A 27,226-nucleotide genomic window follows, 5' to 3' on the forward strand; every position below is an offset into this window, starting at 1 on the left:
CATGAGTGCATTATTCATTCCGTCTCCGTTTTTTCTTGTGCCATCTGAAGACATCTTCTGACTGTATTTGGGTGGTCCATTGTCACAGGCTAATAATCTTTCTCTTTGACTCCACTGATGCATGGCCTTACACATGCAGGAGCTTTCTTTTGATGGGGAGTAACCCGATTCCCAAGGCAACTGTTGCCACCGCAAAACACTCAGTGAATGCACAGGCATGTCACGGTTTAATCTCTAACTAGTGCGACACATTAATCTTTTGTTTAAAGTTGTGTTATGATTTATTGCTAAGACAATTGCAACTTAAAGAAGAAAATTAAATCGTGTAGGATTTGACAGTTTGGAAAGTTTCATTCCACAAAGATTGGACTTGTCTGGTGGGCGAACAGAAGAACCTCAACTACAAAATGAAACTACGTAAGAAAACTTTTCTTTTTCCATTTGATGTCTATTTTAGTGCCACCAGTAAACGTGCTGTGATTCTTCATTACCACAGCAGCCATCACTATAGCTTCCACACCAGTGTGTATTCCTCGCGACACCACTCCTGTCCAGCAGAGTCGCCGCATGATGGTCACTCCACTGACATTTCCCATCATCTCAGACTCTGCACGGCTAAGGACGAGCACTCAGGTGAGCAGAGATTCACTGAAATGTGATTTGTTGTCTGACTCTTCTAGTGTTGATAGTCTTTGCATACATCTGCTTCTTAGATTATTCCAAGACTGAACCCTTTACATCCACCTATGGTCCATAAACGCACGGTCAGTCTGGAGACGCCAGCTGTTCACCACCACAACCACCAGAGGGCACTAATCTTGCAGAGGAGAGAGCATTACAGGTAGAAGTACCTCACCATTAACACTGTAATTGATTTTTGTTTTTATATATTGTCATTTTTTATATTTAAAAAGAATTACTGATGTTATTGCCATATTTACTCTGGAGAGTCACTGACTTGTAGTTGGTCGATGTGTTAGGTATCATCAAGTGTGGCGAAAACCCTTTTATGGAACCACCACTGAGAGAGAAGAGTACAGGTAATACTAAGAACGCAATTACCACCTCCTATCCTTTAAATTGCTCTGGAATGAGGATCTTATCATTCATTGGTGACAAAGAAAAGTTGTTCTCTTTCCTGTAGGAAGGAGTTACGAGAACAATTAAAGAGGCAGATGGAGGAAAAATGTGTAGCACTAAAGCTGCAGCTGGCCTGTAAAGTGAAAGAAGCAGAATATGTCCAAAAGGTGGACTGCCTGGCCCTGTCCAGTGACAGAGAGCAAAGGATCCAGCACGGCAAAGCAATGACAGCTTACAGAGATGAGAACAAGAGGGTATAGTACATGCATTATGTATTCTCTGCTTTCATGTTTACTCCACATACAATGGTGTCCTGAAAATGCTTCAGCATGCTGCATGTTCTCAGGTTACAATATGAGGGAGTGTTTGAGGGTTTTTTTCTCTGTCTGTGTGCAGCTAATGGAGCAGAGCTGGAGGGACAGAGCACTAACGCGCTCCCAGGAGGCCATGAAGGAGAGAGAGCTGCTGTGCCTCAACCCCATTAACTGGAGTGGAACGCTGAAATAGGTTGAATCTCAACATCCAGAGTCAAAATTTAAAAGTCAGGCCTTGCTGTAGCACTTTGGCATGCATGAAGATGGAACATGACGTATGTAGTGTATGTAATTAGTGCTGTGATGGGCATTGAAGGAACTTTACAGGGATATTTCTAGAATTTTCTGAACTGGGAAGATGATGCTCTTCACTTTTCGTTCTTCACTTGCCTGCCAACATCTCTGTTGATAGTTTCAGGTTTGATATGCTAGTAGTGGCTACTGTAGCTAAAAGCAAAGAGGAGGAGCAAGCTGCAGACACAGCTCCCTCAGGCGTGACAAAGGAAGCACATTTTTTCACTTATGCAGAAACACTTATGGGAACTATATACAGACTTCAATTTCCTTGTCATTGACTTCCTCCATGCCCTGTAATTTACCATTCAACGATTATTTCCCACAAGCTGAGATGTTTTTCCTCATTGTTTATGTGAAGAGCAGAGTAAGCATGAGAACATAAAATTAAACAAATCTAATAAAAAAACGTGACAGAGTGAGAGACCTTTTATTGTAAAGCAAACATTTATGAGTAATGACTTGAAAACTTTCGCCACACTAGTAAAACCAAAGATAAATCAGATGGACGGGTAAAAAGTGAAGTGTCAGTGGCTTTCTAACATGATGCTACTGTATCTGCAAAATAACATTTGAACCGATAAAAAAAAAAATGCACAACCATATACACACATACACAGGAAATGTCAAGAGCAAAATATGATAAACATTTTCCCAATAAATATTGCTTTCAAAATAAATTAAAAAGGCAACAGAAAATGGCTTTAATCATCCAGAATAGCGCTGGTATTTATCAAAGCACATTCCCCCCACACACTCGTTAAGTGGTCAACAGCAGTGATCCAGCAGCGGTTGAAGTCAGTCCTCCATGCCAAAAGAAGACAATAAATTAATACATACAGTGTAGTACCTTTCATTTCAAATCCTATTTTCATGCATTACTAAAAAGAATCATTCAGTATGGAGGTAAAAAGTCATTCTGTGAACCTAAATAACCAGTGGTTCATAATGGAAATATCCCAGAGTTTCCATGAGCTTTCTTTTTAGGGTGATTGCTAAAACTCCCTTATTTAAATCCCATGACCAGTACGAGAAGCTTAGCTGTTGCAGTAATCTGGCCCAGCCAAACCTTTCCTACCATTCAGTGTATGGGGAAAAACATCTGCTTCGTAACATTGAGATAATGACAAACCATGATGGAGGTGAGAACAGTAGGTTTTGATTGTGTGGACGAAAACGACATCATTTCTTGAGCAACATCGAGGCCAGACATCCAAATGCATAATAGATTTTAACAATCAGTAGTGGTCTTCATGTCACCCTCGTTCCCAACAAAGTTGGGGTAAGGGACAAAGTTCAGTTTCTTTATTTCAGTGCAGTGTTGCTTGGTTATTCCTCTTCAAGATTCACGGCTTAATAGCCTTCAAGTTCTCCTTTTTCTTGCATTATCTTATTCATAAACATAAACTAACCCCAAGCCCCTTCAATTAACTCCTGAATCCCAAATAAATCCCTGAAAGCCTAGCATTGTAGGGATAGTTTCCTGCCCCCGGTTGAGTCTCATTCACCTTAACTGGCTGGTATTCCAAGGTTTTTTTTCTCAAGTCTAGGTCTAACGTCCCTTCAGAAATCCATCCAGCATGTAGTCTCCCTTTTCTGTCAGCCAGTATCCGGCCATAGCAGCCACACCTCCGATGAAAATTGCTGTAAAAACCATGTCGCCCTTAGCGGCGAGCGTAGCTAGGGCACAGATTACAACACCAAAGAACATCTGCTGCAGCACAAGGACCTCCTCATCTGTTATGTCATCAAACAGCCCCTTCTCTGGCCCAGCTGAGGAGGTGGAGGAAAAGAAACTTCACATATCTGAAAATCTGTCAAAAATGTATGTTTGTAGATTTACTGCTATGACAACTTACCAGGAGGCTTATTCTCAACACAAATGCTATCTCTTCTAATGAATCCATCAGCACAGTCACAGTGGAAGGAGCCCTCCTCATTGATGCAAGCCTCATTGAGTCCAGGGCATGCTATTGCACGTTCACTACATTCGTCTACATCTGCACAAGGAAGCAACAAAAAAGGGTTAATAGGAAATCAGGGAAAAGATGGCCTAGAAATGCAGTAAACAAGTGGTATATCCTTACCGAGACACTTTGCTCCTTTCAATCTGTAGCCACGTGAACATTTCTTACAGCGGGCAGGACCACTACCCATGCAGCCCACACACGCCTGGTCACAGCCTGGAGATGACATTTTACGGACAAAACAATTCATGAAAATAACCGGTAACTGGAGCCCTACACCCAACCAAAAATCACTTGTGATGAGATACAATAGAGTTTTTGTTACGATTTCACAATTCTGCAGACGTAACTAAAAACCTGCCACTTATCACACTTCTTGAGGAACGTGTAGCTTCAGTATTAGGGCTGGCATGATATCAGATTTTCACCACACAATTCTTATGGCCAAAAGAGTTCATTATATTCTTCAAGTTATAAGTTGTCAGTTCACTTTAACTGTGTTATGCCTCTATTAATACACTCAACATATGAGTGTAGGGTGAAGGAGAGTGTGTTTGTAACCATAAATGTACTAAAACACAAAAGGCCCTGAACAGTTTACATGATATTATACTATGTATATTTTTTAACACATGGATATTTCTTTTATCCCTAGGAACTAGGTAATTAGGTACAATCTATCAGGAGCTTTCATTAGGTACAAGAAAGTGACCAGACACCAGTAACTTTAAACAGCGGCTACATAAGAGAGCTTACCTCTGCATTCATACGATCCGTCTGTGTTGTGACAGTAGGTGTTAGAGGGACAACGAGCGAGCTCCGTACCGCACTCATCAATGTCTAAGAGACAAACAAGGGTGTTCAAACAACACATTCAGAAAACTGGCACAGAGTCAATGAAATGTTACCGCATGACCTCTAAAGCAACACTTACCCACGCACTTGTTGTCGTGAAGCATCCAGCCGGGTTTGCAGTCAAGGCATTTATAGTCCTGTGGCCCTAAGCACTTCTTACATGAGTGGTAGCAGGCTACAAAGGATGAAAGACAAGGAGACAAGGTGAGAAGGTTAATCTTATGTGACCTCAAACAGTATTAAATCCATGTAGAGGATGCAAATAACTGGGTGAATCTGAGGCACCTGCACAGGCTCCTATGCTGTCATTGGAACTTTTCTCTCTGAAGTAGCCGTCAGCACAGCTCTGGCACAGACGGCCCGAGTATCCAGGATCACAGACGCATTCTCCATCTCCAAGGCGAGTTCCCTCACCCTCGCAGCGGCCTAGACCTCCACACACACCACCAGGGCCAGATGGACACTCTGTATTAGAAATAAATGCTGTTAGTGGTGCTCTGGAGTTAGCATGGTGATTTTTTCATCATCTTTGCTTGGGACAACTGAGGATAAATGACTGGCATGGCATGGTAAGGTTTCTTTATACTGAGATCAGGAAGCTTCTATTTAATGATTTTCACACCTTTGCAGTCAGGTCCAAAGCGTCCAGGAGGACAGCAGAGCCGCAGTTCCTCTATGCACAGCCACTCAGACAGGTCCGGTGCTTCCTGCTGCCTGCAGTAACACATACATCATGTCAGTCAGGGCTCAAAATTAACTTCTTTTTCCCCCTCGGTGTCTTGCAACTGTCCTGAATTCCATTTTCAACTCTCCCATTGTCTTAATAAGTCACTTTTTTTGTCACTAGTTTTTCGAAATAAAGTCACTAAGAGGGTCTGAAAAACCAACTCACATTTTTAAATTAAACTGGTATATTATTCCATGGCACATCAGCGTTATTTCATTCGAACTGATACATTTCTCTACTGTCCTAGACGGTATATCTTTGTGTCCCAGATGCTATTTTTGTTGTCCCAAGGACAACGGGACATCCTTAATTTCAAACGCTGATGTCAATTTTTGAAAACTGCATGGTAATAAAATATATATATATAATAATATATATAAATATATATAAATATATATATTATAGGACAGACAGACAGACAGACAGACAGACAGACAGACAGACAGACAGACAGACAGACAGATAGATAGATAGATAGATAGATAGATAGATAGATAGATAGATAGATAGATAGAAGATAGATAGATACCTGTGGAACCACCATGTTTCCACTTGGTCCTCTATCTGCTCCAGCAGCTGGTTACATTCAAAATCGTTTTTCTCACAGGCACCTTCGACTATCTCGAGGAGCCGAGTCTCACTGAAACAAGAGGCCAGCGTTTAGAGATGAAAAGACCAAAGTAGAATAACAGAACAGATGCTGTCCCACCCCCACCCCTACCCCTACCCCCACAGAATAGTGGAGCCTTGCTCTGGTCCACTAAGAGCAGGGGTGTCCAAACTGTTCCACAAAGGGCCAGTGTGGCTGCAGGTTTTTGTTCCAACCAACCAAAAGCACACAGTTTGACCAATCAACTCTCTGAAGACTGAGATCAGTTGATTAAATGGGTCAAGTCTGGTGTGCTGCTGTTTGGTTGGAAGGAAAGCCTGCAACCACACTGGCCCTTTGTGGAACAGTTTGGACACCCCTGGATAAGAGGTTTCACTCCCCTCAACACTTAAAAACAGATGATTTTGTGTAATCATTCACACATTACAAAATATCATGCAAAGAAGACACAGGATATTGAATCACATGATTCAGGATGATTCTAACAACAAGATAATTCGTATCATCTGTTAGTCTTTTCTTTTTTGGCATTTAACGAGTAGAGATCGACCAAAGAAACTCTCTCGTACCTGCGTGCATACTTAGCCAGCTTTTCTTCTTCCCAGGCAGTGTTACCTCCTCCGAAGTTCTTGTTGGCCGTTTTCTCCAAGCCCTAAAAAAAAAAAAAATCTCAAAACTCAGGAATACTAGAAAAACTCAAGCTCAAGAAGACAGACATGAACTGAAGCTTCACTGACTTGACTGCAGTACCTTAATGAAACTTTCTGTGAGTTTTCGGCAGGTCTGGCATGGCGCAGTCTGGACTTTCACCACAGAGAGCTCTGAGAGAAGCACCAGAGCAGGCAGAAACGGCCAGGTCCACCACATGATCTTTCAGAAAAGCACAGCAATGTATGTCAGAAAACAAAGTTTAGATTTAAACATCTCTCAGTGATCATTACAGCAAGTATCAACTACTCTGCTAGTTACTTCAATGTGGCTATGTAAAAAGAATAACAAAGAATAACATTACCTAATTTTCATCCATGTTAAATGATACTTTGAATTATGACTGATAGGCTAATTGTTTGTGTGTGGCGGCATGATGCTGACCTCGCCCCAAAGTTGCACAAAGATGAACTATTAATAGAAATGACCCTTATCTGGACAGAACAAATGGTCAGTGGCAGATCATTTTAGGACAATGGGTAAACATCTGTGACAGATCTTGTGCAAACCACCTCAGGCTTTGGTTTCTACTCATTCAAATAAAAGTTGCGAGTGCTCCGACGACACTGAGTCTCTCCAGCCACACAAGCTTTAAGCATCATGTTTGCTTAGAGCTGTCATTCATTTTATACAGTCTCATTTAAGTGTATATAGTTTTTAATCTGTATTTCTAGCTCCATTTGTTTACTTATTTTATAAAGAAAAAAGTATTTCTTTTTACATTTTATGCAGTTTCCTATTTGTATCTTTGCACAGGTTTAATTTAAATTCAAATGCACCTTTATAGGTCTAATTTTAATGTATGTTTACTGTCTAATGCTGCTACTGGTCACTAGTAACATCAACTCACTCTCACAAGTCTGCACTTAAAACCCACCTGTTTAAAATCGCCTTTTCCATCTGATTCAATTTTATTGTCCTATTTGAACCTGTTTTTAACGTTGTATTATTGTAATTTGATATACTTTTATGGTTCTTTTTGTTTTCTGTTATTTGCTGTCTACTCATTTATTGTAAGGTGTCCTTGGGTGACAGAAAGGCGCCTATGAAATAAAATGTATTATTATTATTACTCCTACTATCAATAAAGTATCTATCTATCCATCCATCCATAGCAGGTTGTATTTTATACATGAGGTAGATATGACAGCATATAGAGTATGCACAGCATGCGTAGATTGTCTATGAGTAATGATATCATGATTGAGTAATGAGACTATATCATATGATGAGTAATGATACAATATATACTGACATGAAACAGAGTTTCTGGATTTCACTATTTAATGTCCTGTTATTTAGCTCACACTCACGTCAAATTCATTGTTATTTTAACACATATTTATCATAATTTGGGTGAAGATTAAGTAGAGTAGCACACACATGAAGGACGGACCTCCAAATGTAATATTAATTCAGTCTTGTCAGGGTTAAAAAAAACAAAAAGCCTGCTGCTCATCTTTCACCGTTAGCATAGCTTAGCTTAGCTTGAGCTAGTTCAGCATCAGCACCAGGAGCAGCTGGCTAAGGTCAATATTTAGCTGCTAGCCAGATGCTACCCTTGTGTATCAGTCCACAGAGGTGAACTCCAGCCTCCTTTATCGATAGTTAACGTTAAAGTGAATATTTACTGTGTAAAATCCAGCTAGCCGAGCTGTTTATATCGCTCTCTTTCTTTCTTGGACTTACCTCCTTGTTGAAACAACAACACGTCCGCAGCAGCTCTCACTCACTGATGATTGTCTGATTCACACAGTGCAGGTTTCACATTTTGGACACACGCTATTGAAAGCTTCAAGTGTGTCTTTTTTCATGTATATATATATATTTATATAGATATATAAGTGCTCACACTCGTGCTAACGTAGCTCTGCCGGGGTGAATCAATGAACGGCTTCCAGTTGGTTCTCTGTAGTCCACACAGGAGATGGCACCGCCCAAACCAGCTGGGGTTTAATTCATCAGCCAATCATTTAATATCCTTATTTTAAACAGGCAGTCCCATCTGTCAGTTCAATACAGATGCATCATATTCAACAAGGCATTTAAACAACATATAATGTCCATAAATACACTTTAGATCAGGGGTTCTCAACCAGAGGTACTACAGGGTGTTATAAAAATTAGGAGTATACTGGGGTGCAGATGTTTTAACTCTTATAGAGAGTGTGTGTTTTCTGTCTTTTGCATATCTCACCCACTCCCCTTATCTGGCATGTGTTTACTGAGGCTGGTAGGGAGAGATGATTAAAAAATAGTTTAAGAACAAGAGAGACAGGTTAAGGGATGTGTCATTTTGGACACAAAACATAATGTTCATTACTAAAGCAGAAAACCAATTGTTAGTGGGAAGATGTCCAAGACAGCCCATTTTGAAAAAATTGTGTAAGAACCAACAGACAGAGTGCCTCAGGGAGCCTTTTCTCTGTAATCCCTTTTGTGTGTTGCACGGAATAATAAATTCAACTTAAACTTTGCTACTTTGAATCCAGTCCTCCTTATTAAAAATAAATAAATAAATAATATCTCATAACACCTCCATTTTTTTTTCAAATTTTCACCAAAATAATGGTGACTGTGAGGGGTGCAGATGATTAAGAAATCACACACAAGCAGAGGCATTTGCGCTCCAGTCGGATGAATCAGTGGACATGTCCAAAGATTCACAGCTCTTGGCATTTAATAACCAACAATAATCATGCAACTTTTTAAATCAATCATACAACAGATATAGGCTAACAACCCAGTATATATAAATAGGTTGAAAAGGTGAAATAAAAGTTGAATAAAGTAAATATAAAAGTTATTATAGGCCAGCCTTAAAATGTAACACATTTCAAAATATTAATTACGTGTGGGGGTCTGTGTTCAAAAAGGTTGAAGACCCCTGCTTTAGATGCATTTAGACAGACTTAAAATAAAGGTACAAAGCAGTTCCACACAGATAATTTAGAAAAATACAGTGCCGTAATAGCAGGATGTAACTTATAAAAACTCAAATAAAAAGTATTTGAATATACTTGTGTGTATAACCTCAGAGAAGCTTATTTTTGTTTGGTTTTTGTGTTTTTCTTCACATCTCTCAGGGCTGTAATATGCAATACATGTACATGTAGAATATCAAATACTAGTAAATATGTCAAACACACACACAATGGCTGTGTTTAAGACTGAAAAACCCTTCAGAAATATTGAGGTTTTAATGTTGTGCACTTTTATGTATCTAGAGCAGAAAGAGCTCAAGCTATAACACCCCGGCTTTTATTCAAAAAGGTTGCTAGAAACATAAAGATGTTTAGACCAGCAAATGTTTTGATTTATCTCCAGAGTCAACTCATATCAAATATGAAGCTTGGTGATGTGCGCTCCTCTCCTGCCATCAGACCCAGTCCATTTCACTGGCCTTGGGGCTTGTGTCAGGGCTGGAGGGAGGAGTAACAAGACATGGTTGCAAGGGCATGGTTTCCCCAGAGTCTTCAGCTTCAACCCCAACGCAACTCTGGGGCACTCCTGCAAGGCGTAATACAGAAGTCCCTGCTGTGAACCCTGACAGCCCTCGTGCTAAAGCTCGGGAAGCCATCCTGAGCCCCCCTGCTCTTTTTCGTCTGGCCGATGCAGTAGCCATTTGCCGAGCCCCGGCCAGTTCAGTCAGAAAACCCAGGCTCTGGGAGGGGAGGCTGTACAAATGAAGGCCACGAAAAAGTTCTGGCAGCGGCCGGAAGCCACCTGGAGGCTCTGGTGGAAGCGATTCAAACTGCACCAACATAAACCGCTCACCAGCGCGGCCCTGTAAGTAGTCTGCTAGAATACAGCTTAATGAAGCAGTGAAAACATCTACACAGGGAGAAGAGGCACCGTAGCTTTTGCCTGCCTCCTCTCCCTCTCTGTTCTTCTCCTTTGTAGTGTTTTTCTCCCAGCTCCCAGCTCCCCATTCTTCGGCCCTTATCCAGGCAGCCTGGGTTAGGACTAGCACCACTTTGCCCCCCTGTTTTTGCAGTCGGTTCAGTCTTGAGTGGAACCAAGGGACAGGACCCAGAAGGCAGAGCTCGGTCTGGCTCCACAGGTCTAGAGACACAGTGAAGCCCAGAGCTTGAAGGGACGTGCCCAGGTGACTCATTAACTCTGGCAAAGCCTGGTCATCGCCAGGTGGGTACAGCAACACCACATGACCGCCACCCACTGCACCTGAAAAAGAGGGAGATTAAAACATTTGATTCAAGTCAAAGTTCAACAGAATTAAAGATAAAACATGTAATTACTTGCACAGAGTTAGATGAGAAGATAGATACCGTGTCAGTATTAGTCAGTTTGTCTTTATTTGTCAGTTAAACATAATACAGCCAGGAGTTAATTACTTACCAACAGTTACAAAATCTGCTTCCCAGAACTTCACACTAATTAAACACATCGTCTGTTTAATCTGTGCTAAAACAACATGTATTACAATGTCACCTTACAGGTTTACGTGCCAGACTATTTCTTGGCTGGGAGCAGTAGTTTTAGCCTCTGTTGGTTGTCTGGCAAGAGGAGGATTTGTTTGTGGTAAGTTAACCAGTAGCTTGCTGTACCTCTAAATTTACTAGACAGATATGAGGATTGCTTCAACTTTTTCATCTAACTCTCCATCAGAAGTGTATTTCCCTAAATGTATGCAGAACTATTCCTTTCATTTAAACATATTTTACATTTTATATGTCATATCTGTGGTTTGAAGCACCAAAACAATCCCAATGTTGTTTACATCTCCTTTGTCATGCTTCTCTCTGAAACTATAGCAAGAAAATGGCATTTTGTGTTGTGTTTTGTCTCATTAATATTAATGAGCCTGCCTTCTGATTGGCTGATGCATGGCCAGGCTAAACACAGGTAACAGATTACAGCTGGTCCAACTGGATGTTCAGTTTGGGTTGGCCCTGGTTCCGTTTCTGAATATGAGCTGTGGGCATGGATTGAGTGATTTGATATTTTCACAGCCTTTATACAACACCTTCTACAATATGGGACTATTAAGTATATTCATACTTAGGATCTCATACCTTTAACATCCTCTTCTTTCAACCATCTCCACATGTAGCCTAAAAGAAAAAACAGAAGTCAGCAGTGAGGTACTGCTAAGGTGTTATTAATATTCAAAACCCTACAACTAGAAAACAGACCTTTTAAGACACCCTGGATGAGGTAGGCTCCAAGTATTGCCACACACATAAGTAGTAATCCAATGACAAGTGGCAGACTCCATCTCCATCGAGATGCTGGAACATAAATAAATAATTAATTGTACAGTGAATTGCTCAGCTACCACATTCTAATGAAAACATGCCACTTGTTTTAGCTGATAAGAGTTAAACATTAAACACATTTAATCTGGAGCTGGATAATATTTAATAGGCTTACTTGCAAATGGACACTGTGGCTCTAAGTATGACTCCATCCCATGTATCTTCATCTAAAAAACAAATACAAGGAGTTAACGTAGTGAAACAGGTTTTCAATTATGCGATAAGGTGACATTTGATATGTCAGACCGAAGGGAGAGAATACCTGAACGCAAAGCAGAGGATGAGACGACACATTGAACGCTCCTGCTTTCTGAAAATGAAGAAGGAAGATTCATTATTAAACAATTTGTCATAAAATGATCTTGTAAGTTTACACTGAAATTAGACTGAACTCATGGAAAGGTTTGTCATTATGTAACTTTTTACAGCAAATGAACGCCATGTGAACACAGTCAGTGTTAAATGTGAGTCATCGGTTTCAGTTACAATTTAAAAATCAGTTGAAGGTTACAAAAGAGTAAAACCTGCTTAGGCTAGATGACTCATTATTTGGTTCCTTGTGTGCAGATTAAACTATGCTCCAACATCCTAAACATTTTCATAACATATACGTTTGCCTGTAGTTTCTGTAAACATTAGTAGTAGTGCAAACATTGTAGTAGCAGTAGTAACATTGTAGTTGTTTTAGTGATGTGTTTGATGTTTATGTTATATATGTTATATATATATATATGTTTTTAGAACAATTATAGACAAACTGTCAAACAAATCTTCAAGGAACTTTTATTTCAACATTCATCAGCGGTGTAGCGTGGGTCAATGAAGAACCCATTACATTCTGGACCGTATACACAAATCATTTTTCACTTTCACTCAACATTAAAAGATCAAGCCTAATACAAACAAAGCGGCTCACATGCAACACAAAACACCTGACTATTGACCTTGGCGGAGATCAAGCGTTCTCTGAGTGCCTTTCTAGTTTAGAAAGTAATCAGCAATAAAAACCTACTACTGTAAGACTACTATGGTCCTTTTGAGTGAGTGTTAGGTCAGTGGTTGGAGTTAGGAGTAGTTAGAAGTAATCTTTAAGCAGAAAAAGGGTTGTAATGATGAATTCATGTGTAAGCAGCATTTTGCTATTATATCTGGTTGAAGTGGAGCTTCTGATGAACTTATTTATACTTTAATCTATAGCAGATGAAAAGTGGAAAATAAGTATTATATTCTGAAATGTAGTACAATACATTATTTAAGTAAAAACTTAAATAATGTAGCACTACAGCACCTGAGTAAATCTACTCAGTTACTTTTGACCACTAAAGATTTGACAGCCTGAAAAGAAAGCAAAGTTTTTTATTGTTACCCAGTGTCCAGCGCGTGTTGCACTCCAGCCGGAGTGGTCGTGCACCCACTGTCTGGAGCCCGTCACCTCTTCACACTGGCCTCCTGCCAGATCATTCTTGCACAGCCACACCTCTGCCTGCAGTCTGCAGGGGGCAGTCACATTCCAGCACAGCTCTGTGCCACCCTCTCTTATCTGACACTCTGCCATAGACACAGACACGTTGTGCTGCATTCTTTCCAGCACATCTGAAAAAAAACAAAAAAACATTGCTATGCTGTGAAACCATTCACCGTAGAAAGTTATGTTGTTCTCTGGCTGACCTTGGTACACTCACTTTTACCTTGCTGGTCTTTGAACGGGCAGGATTTTCTTCGAAATAACTTTCCCTTCCACCACACCTGTAAACAAAGATTTATAAATGAAAATAAATAGATTAAAAAAATGTATTTCCAAAAATGTTTTGTAGATCTTTCTTCTTGTCAGTTACAATTAAAATGTCATCTACCTCGAAGCACAGGCATGGTGCAACAGCGTTTGAGGAAATTACAATTTCTCTCTTTCCTTTCAGCTGCAAAGGATTGAAAAAAAAAAGGCTTAGTATATGTTTTTCTAAGAGAACAAATAAATATGAATTGTTTAGTGACTGACTAACCCAAGGAAGGACTTCTCCAGGCATTCCATTCCAAATCATCTGACACATGATTTCATCTTGTCTCTTAACATCTGTGTTCATTAGCTTGAGGCGGACCACATTTCTCTTGTGATCAGTCACAGCTCTGATTCTTGGGGCTGGGACAGAGATGCATGAATCATAAAAGGTTAGTGTTAGCATTTTACAGGTGTGTACAACTACTGTCGGCGCAGTTTGTGCCTCAGTGTGTACGCAATACACGCTATTCTAGATAAACAGGTGGAAGAACGGCTTCTGACACTTGGTGCGTGACAGTTTTAAACCATCTCTTACCATCACATTCCTTCACAGTCCGTTCTAGTTTCATGGAGCAAACTGAAAGAAAGAGGCAGGAGAGGATGTTCAGTGACATTTGTGATCGCCATGTCAGGCATGTCTTTACATTACAACACTTATCCTCACCATCTTCCAAGGACGGGACTGTGATGTTTTGAATGTGGTGAGCTTCATTTGACTGAGCGTCGACATGGACAACAACAGGAATGCCCAACGTAACTTTCTCTGTCAACAGCAGCTGCATTTACGAGAAACATATACATAATGTAAACATTAGATATTTAAATCACTCAAGAACAAACAGCACACGCAGCACAAGCACAAGTGAGAGGCCAGTAGTGGTGGAAGAAGTACTCAGATACTTTATGTAAGTAAAAGTACCAATACAACAATGTAAAAATAATTACAAATTAAAGTGAAAGAATACTTGTGTTAAAAGTAAAAATACTTGTTCTGTAGTAGAAATCACCCCTGTGAGTGATATACTAAATCCTATTTTTTTTTATGCTGAAGTAACAATCAGTAAGCAGATTTTTAATGTTGTCGCTGGTCATGTTGGAGATTAGTTATTTAAATAAAGCCATCTGAGAATATAGAAATATTTCTTTAATGTAACTGTCAAAGTGCACCAACCAAGCACTGTTCACAAGCTGAATTGTTGAGAACCACTAGTTCTGATTTAATCTTAACAATGTGCCATATTTTATAAGCTTATCATGTGTTTTTTATATAAAATCTCGTGGAGTAACTAGTTGTTGTTGAGCTGTTAACTAAACTGTGTCTCTCCTCATTTGCTCCACACGTCCTTCTTGACGACTGAAAGCTCAGAGGTGTAAGAGTAAAACTCTTTTCTCTTTGATTGGTAAATCATTAGATCACAAAATAAATACCAACCAAGATTCAGATTGTTGCCACAACTACCACAACACGATACGTTGTGATATGATGATAAGCCAACAGAAAGTGATGGTAGTATATGTAACATAACAAGTAATATAAAATGGATATACTTAAGTAAAGTACATAGATTTTCCAGTTCTTGGTCTACTTTATCTTACACAGGTGATTGATAAACAACAACAGAAACAACAACAATGTGAGGTAACTCCTTCACGCCTGCCAGATATTATCTACCTCGTGTGTGGGCAGTTGAGACGTCTGTAAACCGGAGGCTCTTGTTTTAAACTGGAGTGTCTTACAAACATTGGAGTACGGAGAGCTGCAACACACTTTCAACGAAGCTGAAACACAGAAAACAGAGAAGAAGAGGATTAAACTGAAGAAAAGTATATAAAGTATATCACGTGCATGACTTTGTTTGTTTTAGGTTTTTTACCTCTTGGCTCGGGAATCATCATCTGACCACTTCCTTCTAGCATTTGAGTCATGCCAATGAATTCCTCTTCATCGTTACGTTCACCAGATTGCTCAGAAACCTGCTCTGCATTCCTGACTGGTTGAAAAGTCGAACAACTATGATTAGAATGCAGGAAAAAAAAAACACCTTCACAGGCAAAACATGATTACAAAAGCTGATAACATAACAAACAAAAGATTTAGGACAAACCTTGAACTGCGATGATAATTTGCAGACACGGTTCACAGTCTTGTTTGGCTGGACAGCACAGACTCGCTTTAAGCTTCACATGTGTTACACTCACTGTATCATCTGTATCGGGCAGCACAGCACTGTACTGGGAGGCTGCGGAAAGATTGTTTCTGCTTTAGCTAAACTGTGGGCTTATTCAAGCGTGAGGTTATCACCATACTGTATGTGTTGATCATGATGCTGCATACCTGAGCTCACCTGGCAGTCAGTCAGACCCTGAAGAAAGAAAAGTTGCCAATGAGAATCAAATTTCAACAATCACCGATCTCAACTATAGGTTTTTAACAGTGGAGGAAGATGTATTCAGGTCTTTTACTTAAGTAAAAGCAGCACTAACACAAGTAAATATCCTAACTAGCTTCAGGAGAAGCTCTTCTTGGGAGCCTTGAACAGCTAAACACACTACTACTACTCCCACCATGTAAAAAAGCAGCGCTACCACTCATTCCAACAGCTGTCAGACATCAACACGACTTAATGACTTTCTTCAGCTTTACTTTTTTTCTATATATTTCTAACATGCGAGTAATTTCTTCTCCAGCTTGTGTATATGAGCTGCTGTGGCAAGTGAATTTCCCCAGTTTGTGATCATTAAAGTCGATGTTATCATTAAAAAAAAAGAAATGTTTGATCAAAATTACATTACATATTACTATTAATTCCATTGCTATGTAGCTGTTACATTTGATGCCTCAGTGTAGTTTGTGTATGTGTAATGCAGCTTCAGTCTGTTCGGAGCATATGTGGTATTGTTTTCTTCTGTACTGTTTGTTTTGTTGGGAGTCACTGCCTGCCTATTGTTTTGCCTGTTTGTTTTATTTATTCTAACATTTTATCACTGTGTGACCAAATTTTACTTATGTGTTATCTGTTTTGCTAATTTTATTTTTCTAATTATTGTTGTGTATTTGTGATTTTATTTTTTTTAAATAAATAAAGTTTGAGTTTAGTATTTATTATAATATTTTTTACTCAAAGTGGATTAAATGTTAGCTACTGCATTGGAGTGATGTTACACTGAGAGGTGTTATATAATAATGTAATAATTATTCTGTCCCACAACAAACAATGAACACATTGTCTTGTGTAATGTTTACTCTTGTCTGTTAAAATGTTTTCATTGGCACCTGTAACTGTAACTGTAATGATGATCTCACTTTTCAATGCATGTGTGCCTGTCCGCTCAGCGAAATTCAGAAGAAAATGACTCAACAAAAACAACTCTTCCTTGCTTGATGGAGCAGTGGAGTAAGGTGTCGTTCTCAGGCACAATAGTGAATAAATAATGGACTATAATTAACCTCTCTCTCTCTCTCTCTCTCTCTCTCTCTCTCTCTCTCTCTCTCTCTTTCTCTCTTTCGCCATCCAAAACCTACACTTTAGGTTTTCTTATTCTGCATGTATCAAATAGCTTCATTCTGCATTATACCATTTTATTTAGCAGAATCCAACTGAAGACACAAGGCAGAAATATTTTAGTCACTGTCTCACAGCTTGGTTTCACATTTCTTAAGGTAATAAGAAACCAGAGGAGTACCATGCTGTTAGTCTGTCGTCTTACCTCGCTACAGCTGAGTTCAGGCGCGGTTATGTCGACTATCTCCAGGGCTCTTGCGGTCAAGAGCAGCCAAAAGCGCAGGAGCCACAAAACAGAAACACGTGGCCCCCGAAAGATAGTGAAAGCCATTTCTTGGAGAGCTCCTCTGCGCCTGGCACAGAGGGTCCCTCAAGAGCGCGCGTCTCCTGATCCACGACTACTAGACTCCTGTCATCCGAAACACAAAGAGCAAAAAGACCGGTGCCCTCAGATCAGTGAGAAAGGAAGAGAAACTAGAGACCATGACTTGTCCCACACGGGTCAACTGTCGTGACTCTCCTCTTTGGCTCCACGCGTGTCTTTCCCAGTGACAGACAGGCAGCTCGGAGGCGATGGGCGTGTCACGTGTTCAGGTGAGATGGAGTAAAACGTTTCATAATGAGTTTCTGTTTGGTTGGAAAATCCTTCACCGTACATTAGAACACAAAATAAATACGACTAAACAAACTTGTAAGAGCGACAACACATGTTGAAAACAACATATTTGTCAATGATAAGCCCACAGAGGGACGGGAACCGAGAAAGGGCAGCGCCTCATACTATCACTGTGCCAACTTTTTATTTCCTTTCCTTAGAAGCAGAGGCGGTCCTGGATACATTTACGCCCTGGGGGGACTAAAATGTCATGTCACTGTATGTTAGAATTTGTTTTTAGCATAAGTGTACAGTAATAAAAAAAATCCACAGTCTGTGTGAATCTGCACCAGACTAGGTTGCCACTGGGTGAAATTAGTTGCATGACATGATTTCAATTCTAATAGTTGCTAGTTCAGCAAAACTAAAAATCTTCTGTGGTTAATAGCAACATATTATCAAGAGGCTCATAAACAGCCTATAGCTGCTGTCCCTCACAGAAATCTGCATCCCTTTATCTCTGGCCCGTTTCTCCTCTTCTTCTTTTCTTCAATTTCTAAACTGGGCACCTGATGCTTCTTTGGTTTTTTACTTTGGTCCATGATGAAGAGTCACGTGAGGTCACGTAGATGACTGAACAGATTAATATTATTATTATTTTCATTTTTCACATAACCCAATTAATTACATGTAGGTATATGGGTCTATGTTAATTCTAGGAATGAAATACAATTTATCTGAAGCAGTTTGTGTTGTGTGGCCTGCCGCCTGGGGTCAGTCTATCCCTCGCCCCCCCTCCACCTTGCCTCTTCTGACACACACACACAACCTGTATGACTCTCAACAGTAAGTTGACGTGACAATGAAGGGCGCCCACATTGCCCATAGCAAAAACCGGCCCTGCTTAGAAGCATCTATAATAGTAGGGTTCAACGGCCAAGTGGCTGTTATTTTGTGGCAGCATGTTATTGGCTGTTGTAGTAACTGAATGTGAGGACTTGGCAAGTGGAGCTCCTGCAACCCCGGCAACCGCAATATTAGCATTCAGCGGGGGAGACACAACACACCTAGTTTAGATTAGTTGTATTTGTCTGTTTCATATGTAGAATATCAATTAAAAAACATTTTAACATCCTTCAAGTTATAAGATATGTAGGTGTCATAGCACAAAGTCAGTTAGTTACTTTGGTAAAGACAAAAGAAAACTGTTAAAGCCTGACCTGACCTGACCTGTTGTCACTTATTGGTTTGATTTGATTCTTCTTTCATAAGTCACATTAATATTTATTCACCTAGTCAGAGTTAATATTTACTTGTATAATATGCAGAGCTGTTTGTTTTCAGCGTATTTACTGTTTTGTCACCCATGATTTCAGGTCATTTGGAGCAGTTAAACCTTAGTGACTAAGCATGTGTATTCAAACCAATTCAGTGTTTTCCTAAGTGTGTTGCTCTAATAGTACTAATATTTACTCCGAGACAACATGTTATGTGTACTACAACACAAAATCCTCTTTTTATATATGATATTGCAATAGAAACTGAGCTTTACAGTGCCATACTTCTCTTTGCCTGTCACTAATCATGCACTTTTAACAAGGGTATAACTATGTGCCCATGTTCGCAACTCTAAACCCTCTTTTCACCCAGGTGTTACTAAAACAGATGATGCCGTTTGAATACTTTCGGTTGGACTACAGTTCAATCATTAACCTCCCTCAAATTGAGGTCAGTTAAGTCCACTGATTATAAATTGTAATCCCGCTTGTCTGATAACACATTATAAAGCCTTAACACCTGCTTGCCTGCCGCCCTAAGATCAAGCAAAGAACGAATGCAAATTCATAGTGGGTCTTAAATGTATTTGTTTTTTTCCATCATAGGACAGAAAAGGTAGATATGACTTAAAACTATCAAACTGACCTACAGATAACGATATCTCTAACTCTTATACTATTAAAATGTAATTGATACCGTATGAGAAATAAAATAATCTTTTTTCCATCTTATGACTACTGTATTATTAACTTACTGGAGTGTGTGTGTGTGTGTGTGCGTAGTTTGTGTACTGTCTGTGACATTTTACTTCCTTATTAATCCCGTTAAGCAGGTCTTGACAATGTTTGAGCGCCTCATTAACTCATTTGAATAAACAGATTCAAATAAATTTAATAATATCAAAAATATGAGCAGATGCTCAGTCATTTTGTGTCATCACAAGTACTATAAATAGAAAATAGTTTAGTTTTTATTAAAAGAATATTGTTTTATTTTGTATACAAAATGTTATAATGCCAGGCTAATATACATTGTAGCAACAAATAATATCTGAGTCAACAACAAACGTACAAAACATTGAAATACTTAGGAGGTAGTACATGTGCAAATATTTAAAAATGGGTTTACATAAGTAAACTGAGTATAACACTTGCACGCACAAACATGTAAGTTAACTGTCAAACAGTCAAGCGCACTTCAGGACAAGTAATTTCCTCTTTTCACCTGGAAATCTTGTCACAGCTTTGGCACATCTGTGTTTATACAATCCTATGTAAATTTCCGAGTTCCTGTAAACAACGTTCACATATAATTTGTATGTGTGCACACACCACTCACTGCACGCATGAAAAAAATGAGGTATAATTTGCAACCAGATTTTCATAATGGTTCTATGTACAAAGATAACACAGGTGTTGACTATGGTTCAGTCATGAAAGTAACATAAAGAGAGGCTCTGTTAGAGGCTAAATGCAGGAGATAGGACAGAGTATTTTTCGTTTTAATATGCAAAACTTGGTGGCATTTTTGCCACGATGGTGTCAAGTTAATGAACAGTTTTTACAGTGATTGGCACCGAGGTTATCACAATGGAACACCAGCTCCTGTGTCTCATGTGCAGCATATCGTGTTTCCAACTGGACGAAAGTCTGTCCACCATCAGACACGTGAAACCTGAGATTAAAGTTTCACCACTCTCCATGGTGACCCGCGGAGAGGCTCGTGCTCTTGTGCCGTTCCTGGTCTCCTGGTCATGTTGGCTGACAGAGGCAACTTGAGCCTGCTCTGTGTCTGATCTGACATCATTTTCAGTGATGATGTGCCACTCTGCCCTTGCATTTTCTTTCCTTGCGTCTGAGGCAGCAGTGTTTTTAGTCTTTGGGCTAGCTGCCGTGCCAGCCATATTGATAATACTTTGGACAGGAGTCTGGGCCAGCAGTGCCAGCTGAATTGATCAGTTTTTGTCCTTCTTATCCCTCCCAGCTCCTGTATTAAACCCCTGAAATCCTGCGGTAAGCAGTACCGAGGGACACCTCTGAAGTCCTTTGGAATGTCCCTGCTGTGGCAAAGGCCTTGGAAGTAGACAAGGGCCACTCCTTGACCTTTGCACCCCTGCAGCACTCCCTCTAGGCAGGCCAGAGCAGCCATGAACACTGGTGCTATCACTGTGGATAGCTCCCTCTGGGGGTACCAGTCTTTATCAACACATAATTTATCACAATCTTTTTTTCTTGCCGCATTCTTATTTTTGCATTTTCCCAGTCTTCTTCCATTCACTGCGGTTTTCTCATCCCCCACTTGGTCTATGTTGTAATCTTCCTTTTTTCTCTGTTTTTTATTCATGTTCACCCTCTCCTCCCTCCACTTTTCATAGGTCTTCTTGGCTTCAGGACTCCAAACAATCAGCACTTTTCCTTGCGCCTTACGCACAGCTTCCCACTGCCCGTACAGCCACGGAAGTGGACCCAGGTCTGCCACTCCAGTGCCAGCACCAGCCTGTGTTTGTGAGCTTAGGGCCCACAAAGCCATGTTCACCGTGGCACTTAGCTCCCCCTGCAGGACTGAGGCTAATGCACACACAGCAGAGACGTGGGCTGACTGCTCTGATGAACACACCAGCAACACTGGCTTCTGGATACAGAGCCAACCTGGGATAAGAGAAAAGACATGTATTATTTGTCGGATACATTGGGCACAATTGCCGTCAGACTAACAGCAAACAAAATACATTCAGGAAATAGTGGAGATCATGACATGCAACCATTACAAGATACAAACAATGTAAGTGAAATTACTAGCATTTAATGAAGGCACTGAACTAACCTGCAGCTCCACCCTTTGTAAGACGGTGGATGAAAATTCCCAGTAATGCAGCAATAACCACAAATATCAAAACTGCCACAGCACACATGCCGTACCGGTTGTGGGTGTCTGTATAAACACAGAAGATGTGTGCAGCCATGCATCATCTAATAAAGAAAAGTGAATGTTCTGGTTCATTTGGTATTGTGTGTGTGTGTGTGTGTGTGTGTGTGTGCGTGTCATCTTGAATACACTCACAGTCAGGACACAGCACTCTTCTACCGTGAAGTGACGGATGTGACTGCCACACCTGCAGAAAAACAGATTGAAAGATTGATTGGAGAGAAAAGGTAACAGATACACCTCTCTCTTCTTCCACAAGTTTGTGTTTTGTTTTTTTTATTCACCTGCACACACGGCTTCTCGGCGACAGAATGAAGAGGCACTTTTAACCTTGCATCTGTTGTATTTCCATTCTGTAAAATTGATAAGAAGAGTCACAAATTTGCTTACATTAATATTAAAATAACCTGTTTGTCCTCTCTCTTTTTGGCTCCATTTCCTCTCACATGCTTACCACTGTTATTGAGTGGACCTCCCCCGTGGGTGTACATCCCCTCTTATCAAGAACACAGAGCTGAGCTGAAAACTTATAAAACTTGTATCTCGCCTCTATTGATACAATAGAGGTGAAATACAAAAAGACACTCTGAATGCCCGGTCTGAGTGACACCTCCCATGAAGACATATCTGCAAAGGACAAGGAGCGTGGGAGTCACATTGGGACTTATCAGGAAAATAACCCTCTTGTTGTTTGTTCTCCTGTTTGACTCACCAGCTTTGAAGGGACAATAGATATGACGGCTGCCTTGTAGAGAAAACTGCAAAGATTGAAACACAAACATGTGAATCTGCAACTTAGTAGACAACTAGACCTCTTTTAATGCAAGCATATATGTTGTCATTCTTACCTGCACACACATCTGAGGGTGTTTGTCCACTGCAGATGTGGTATATTTCTGTTGAGGAGAAACAGTGAGTGTCTAAGAAAGTTTTAATCATTTTAAATCTATCACTGATACCAGCAGCAAAACTTACCAGTAGTTCTCCCCTGACCTCCCCCTTCAGTGTGGAGTTGAGCACAGGCGTGCATAGGTGTTCTTGCTGCTTCCAGCAGAGGGAGGCAGAGACACTGAAGTCGCTGGCTGGACACTTTGATCTCCATGTGAAATGTGACTCATATAGTGTCACATTAGAGGAGGACCAAACATCTGTGACATCTGTAGAGGCAGTGCATAGTGATATTAACAATGATTTCAGCCTGACTGTGGTCTATCCAGGCATGTGGTTGTGGTAAAAAACAAGATTAGATTGTACTAACATAAACAATATATTGTATCAGAATAGACAACATCAAACTGATACACAAGAAGTACAACCATTTCACTGTTTGAGCCACGTAAATAGTTTTTACTATTCTTTTAGGGCTTTTTATTCTTTAATGGATAGAGACGGCTTGAGAGGTCGCTGTGGACTAAGCTGAAATGGGAACAGTTAGTCTTGCTCCGTCAATTGATGACCACACTCTGGGAAGTCACTGCTTCTTGATGAATAAATAGTTCCAGCACACACTGTTAAACCATGACTTGTCATTTTTACACTTCAGCTTTTATTCAAAATAAATAAACAGGATATAAAGCACTGTCATTGTGTTTTAGAGGAGCTGTTAGGCTCATTTCCTCCTGTTTCCAGTCTTTGTGCTAAGTTTACTGGCTGTAGGTTGTAGCCTTAAAGATATTGTACAGATATGAGATTGTTATCGCTCATCTTATCTGACTCTTGGCAAGAAAGCAAAAAACCACATCATGTTTCATTTACAGGTAGAATAAATTACATCTGAAAACCTTAATGGCAACTTGCCTATCCAGAAACAATGCCTACAACGCCTGTATTTGTTTAGTTTAAGTGAAAGTAAAGAGGAAATAGTTTCTGTGAAAAGCATACAGAATGGTACAATAGACTGGTTTGAATATCCAGGAACATTGTTTCTGAAAAGTTTTCAAATTTCAAAACATTTTCAGCACTGTCAGTACAACAAAGTTTCTGCACATGTACGTCTTAAAGCATCTGCATGGCTAGACAAGACCAAGTACGTCTTTTTGTAAAGTTCTGTGAACTGACCCTTTAAAAACTACCAATTTTAAAACTTTCTCCAAATCTAATTCTCTAAAAAAACACAGATGGCAGCATCTTGCTGAAACATTTGTGCTTCAAAACAGGAGCAAGTCTGTGCCTATAGTTAATTCTAATTTGACCTCATCTGACACCTTGGCTTGGCTCTCTTCCTACTACAGTTTGTGCACCACAGAATCTATCATTGCTAGAAAAAAAACATCTAAACGGATCACTTTTGCGTGCGTGACTCAAGGCACAGGTCACTGTGATAAAGGACGCTTTCTGCGAGCTTCCTTTAATGACAAATATAAGGTTGGTGGTGGCCAGTTACCGCAACAGGACTGTCTGCAGGTGTAAGATAACATCCCACGCTGCAGAATGCTGCATTAGATTAGTCATTTTCTATTAAATATCTCTAAATCACAGACCAGTTGACACAGATAGTCAGTGAACTGTGATAAACGCTAAAACAGCCTCTGATAGAACATCGGTCAATATATGAAGGGGAACCCCTGTGTTATATTCCTGAATCATGACTATCTATATATGAGTTGTTCATTGCGAAATAATGGTAAAGAAAAAAAAAGTCCCTACAAGATTATTTATTTTCAATGTGACTCTGACATGAATCATCTGTCACACTCACCTGGGATGCTTTGATTTTGAAACAGGCACTTTTTATGTCGATGTGCATCCATATTGGTGTAAAATACCTGTCAATGCAGACAAGACATATTAAAGGCATGAATAAATAATAACACTGCTTGTATAAAAAAAAGAAAAAAGAAAAGATTTATGACTTGAAAGTACCTGCACGCAGACACAGGGCAGCAGGTAAGGGATGTTAAGAAGAGCTGTTGGATTCTGAGATGGATCAATCTGAACAGAACATACAAATACATTACATTTTTTCCACATATACAAAACTATACATGTGCACATAAATGTTCCACTAAAACTCACAGTAATTCTTGGAGCCTGTCCTCTGCTCATGCAGTGTTGTGGACTTTTTTGGTAACACCACATGGCGTATACTTTATTTCCTGGCTCCACAGTGACAGCGATGGATTTAGATGACTCATTCACGGACAGATTAAAGTGTGGTATGGGATCTTTATCACAGAAACACACAAAAATAGATATTATCATCAACGCTTAACAGAATAAAACACACAGACGAGTAATATATTTAAGGAAAAGTACAACTCAAAACAAGGTTATTCTCATGCCCCCAATGCCCCCATTCACAGCACATGAGCGAATGTTTTGATGCGTGTGAAAATGACATAATTCATAAATGAAAGCCTTTGCAGGCACCAGATCTAAATGGATACATATGGATGATTGTGGACAAATGTGTGAGAAAGCATTTTCCACCACTACCATCATACCACCAACTGAGGGAATCTGTTTGATCCCTCCAGGAGAGCGTTCAGGGCTGAGTTGCACAAGCTTTGTGTACGCTCTCTACTTAGTTAGGGTATAAAGTCAACATTAGAGGCTCAGTAACTAGTTAGTACAAGTTAGTTTGTTACTAAATCAGCTACTGAAACTCTCTATTGGATTACTGTGTTATAAAGTGACTGCAATTAATTTTAAAAATGTGTCAGATAAACTGTTGTTTTTAGCTTTAGTGAGTAAAACTCAATGATATTTTATGATTTACACTTTCTCTAATCCACGTGTAACTATCAGTTGTTACTTTATATTATTAATTTACAAATCACAGCATAATATAAATAATAATGTTTTTTTTGGAGAATAAGGAGCATTGGAGCAGTTCTGGTGGCTCATGTTGGCCCAACACCTTCCTGTCATACAGTATGTTATGTCTTTGTTTTTTTCCTTTAATGCGTCACCTATCTGAAACAGGATATATCACACCTAACTCTTGCATTTCCTTCATGTTATACAGGCTAAAAGCTAAAGGAAAGTACTACCTGGTACTCTGTAACTGGTGTTGCAGCGCATTGAAGTTGTGCTGTACGACACAGAAACAACTTGATTTGCTTCAGCCTTGGTACAACTTTGTTGCAGCAGCTAGAATAAAAAAAGAAAAACATATCAAATTAGCTTCATAAAAACATCTTCACAATGTTAGATTGAACTGAAACAGGAAAAATCCTTCTTACCAGGATAACACTGGTATTGTTATTTGACTGCATGCCACCCATGTCACACCTGACATATTGTTTTCTTACATTGTACGCCTAAGAAAGAGATAATAGAGAAGAGAGATGAGACCATTTCTCTCCAGCTTCTTGAACTACTATGAACTGCAGGCTATGACATTTTACAGAGCTTAAGACTGAGAAACAACCTTCTTTCCCTTTTTGCCTTTTTTCATGGTAGGTATAATTGTTTCAGTGGTTTCGGAGACAATTTCAACCTTCGGGTCCTTTGATAAGTCTGGAATAAAAGCAGTGTGACATACATTTGACATATAACAGCTTCACGGGTGATAACAAAATGGATTTTGGAGCTATGGTTTGACTCCATACCATCACGCTTCATCCAAACGCTGACAGTGACACATTCAGAATAAAACTGGTCATCAAGAGACTCTGAAACTGACCCCAGCAGTTTCACAGGGCAGCCACCCTCTACATAATCTGTCCAAACAGACAGAGGAGAGAGATTAGTATGCATGCAGCTGTCACATGGATCTCTGAGCATCTCTGTAGAGGCATATAATATGAAGAGAAGACTTACCAGTTTGATCTGCCACCTAAAGTAAAAAAAAAAAGACGACATATCGTTAAGACGCATCCAGAATGCGCACAATTACGCACCACACACTTTGTGTTTGGAAATCATATATCCAATCTTGTTTACATATTTAGCACGCAGTGATTACAAACTACTACTATTGTGCAACCTTTCTATGGTGCAATATGTAGGGATATTGTATTAAACTCACCCGACATGTTTTGGTGCATTCCAGCAGCTGTGGAGGCACCATGATGGCAACAAATGCCACCGCGATGAAGCATTTTAAATTTGTAAAATACATTGAGATTTGTAGAGTTAGTAACCAGGATTATGGGCTCCGTGAAGACAAAGTCGCCGCTCCATGGAGTTGGTTACTGCTGGTAAAAGCGAGAACAAATGTGTGGTATATCCTCTGCGCCCAGCTGAGCGTTATCTCCGGCATGTGCGCCCGCCTTATTTTACTAAGGTGCTCTCAGATGACTGAACCCGGAGGACGTTTATTTCAGAAAATAACAACAGTAATTTTACGTGAAAGGTTGCGCGCACACCT

At 39.8% G+C, this 27,226-nt stretch overlaps 4 protein-coding genes across 6 annotated transcripts; 1 reads left to right on the plus strand and 3 right to left on the minus strand.

Moving 5' to 3' along the window:
* The first annotated feature begins 8 nt into the window (after positions 1-8).
* On the plus strand, positions 9-2,281 carry LOC113745586 (uncharacterized). Of its 2 annotated transcripts, none has more exons than XM_027277250.1 (6): positions 9-417; positions 497-633; positions 714-841; positions 981-1,040; positions 1,145-1,334; positions 1,477-2,281. In XM_027277250.1, exons 1-6 carry the CDS (start codon positions 408-410, stop codon positions 1,585-1,587), a joined length of 636 nt encoding a protein of 211 aa, XP_027133051.1. In that variant the 5' UTR covers positions 9-407; the 3' UTR covers positions 1,588-2,281. The 2 variants fall into 2 exon arrangements, with proteins under 2 accessions (XP_027133051.1, XP_027133052.1); XM_027277251.1 differs by having other exon boundaries at positions 559-633.
* Positions 2,104-8,477, minus strand: creld1b (cysteine-rich with EGF-like domains 1b). Its single transcript, XM_019271280.2, has 11 exons — positions 8,245-8,477; positions 6,598-6,717; positions 6,417-6,499; positions 5,767-5,877; positions 5,133-5,224; positions 4,796-4,975; positions 4,590-4,685; positions 4,412-4,495; positions 3,776-3,871; positions 3,548-3,688; positions 2,104-3,461 (listed from the first exon to the last, which is right to left on the minus strand). Exons 2-11 carry the CDS (start codon positions 6,712-6,714, stop codon positions 3,241-3,243), a joined length of 1,221 nt encoding a protein of 406 aa, XP_019126825.1. The 5' UTR covers positions 6,715-6,717; positions 8,245-8,477; the 3' UTR covers positions 2,104-3,240.
* A 1,274-nt stretch (positions 8,478-9,751) lies between these two features.
* wu:fl23c11 (interleukin-17 receptor C) lies at positions 9,752-17,657 on the minus strand. 2 transcript variants are annotated; one of them, XM_019271273.2, is made up of 16 exons: positions 17,320-17,657; positions 15,947-15,974; positions 15,717-15,851; positions 15,486-15,602; positions 15,284-15,390; positions 14,276-14,387; positions 14,147-14,188; positions 13,835-13,971; positions 13,688-13,750; positions 13,523-13,580; positions 13,201-13,427; positions 12,097-12,144; positions 11,950-12,001; positions 11,712-11,807; positions 11,592-11,630; positions 9,752-10,740 (listed from the first exon to the last, which is right to left on the minus strand). In XM_019271273.2, the coding sequence occupies exons 1-16, from the start codon at positions 17,443-17,445 to the stop codon at positions 9,935-9,937; spliced, it is 2,193 nt and encodes a 730-aa protein (XP_019126818.2). In that variant the 5' UTR covers positions 17,446-17,657; the 3' UTR covers positions 9,752-9,934. The 2 variants fall into 2 exon arrangements, with proteins under 2 accessions (XP_019126818.2, XP_019126817.2); XM_019271272.2 differs by having other exon boundaries at positions 13,517-13,580.
* Positions 17,658-19,954: 2,297 nt separating this feature from the next.
* Positions 19,955-27,226, minus strand: LOC104940235 (uncharacterized). Its single transcript, XM_010756785.3, has 17 exons — positions 26,885-27,226; positions 26,677-26,692; positions 26,466-26,576; positions 26,285-26,373; positions 26,097-26,174; positions 25,905-26,004; positions 24,928-25,076; positions 24,775-24,843; positions 24,611-24,677; positions 22,888-23,069; positions 22,761-22,808; positions 22,625-22,670; positions 22,367-22,539; positions 22,197-22,265; positions 22,048-22,099; positions 21,811-21,918; positions 19,955-21,635 (listed from the first exon to the last, which is right to left on the minus strand). Exons 1-17 carry the CDS (start codon positions 26,975-26,977, stop codon positions 20,668-20,670), a joined length of 2,418 nt encoding a protein of 805 aa, XP_010755087.2. The 5' UTR covers positions 26,978-27,226; the 3' UTR covers positions 19,955-20,667.

The sequence above is a fragment of the Larimichthys crocea genome, unplaced genomic scaffold, assembly GCF_000972845.2.
Source record: "Larimichthys crocea isolate SSNF unplaced genomic scaffold, L_crocea_2.0 scaffold97, whole genome shotgun sequence".
Lineage (NCBI taxonomy): Eukaryota > Metazoa > Chordata > Actinopteri > Sciaenidae > Larimichthys > Larimichthys crocea.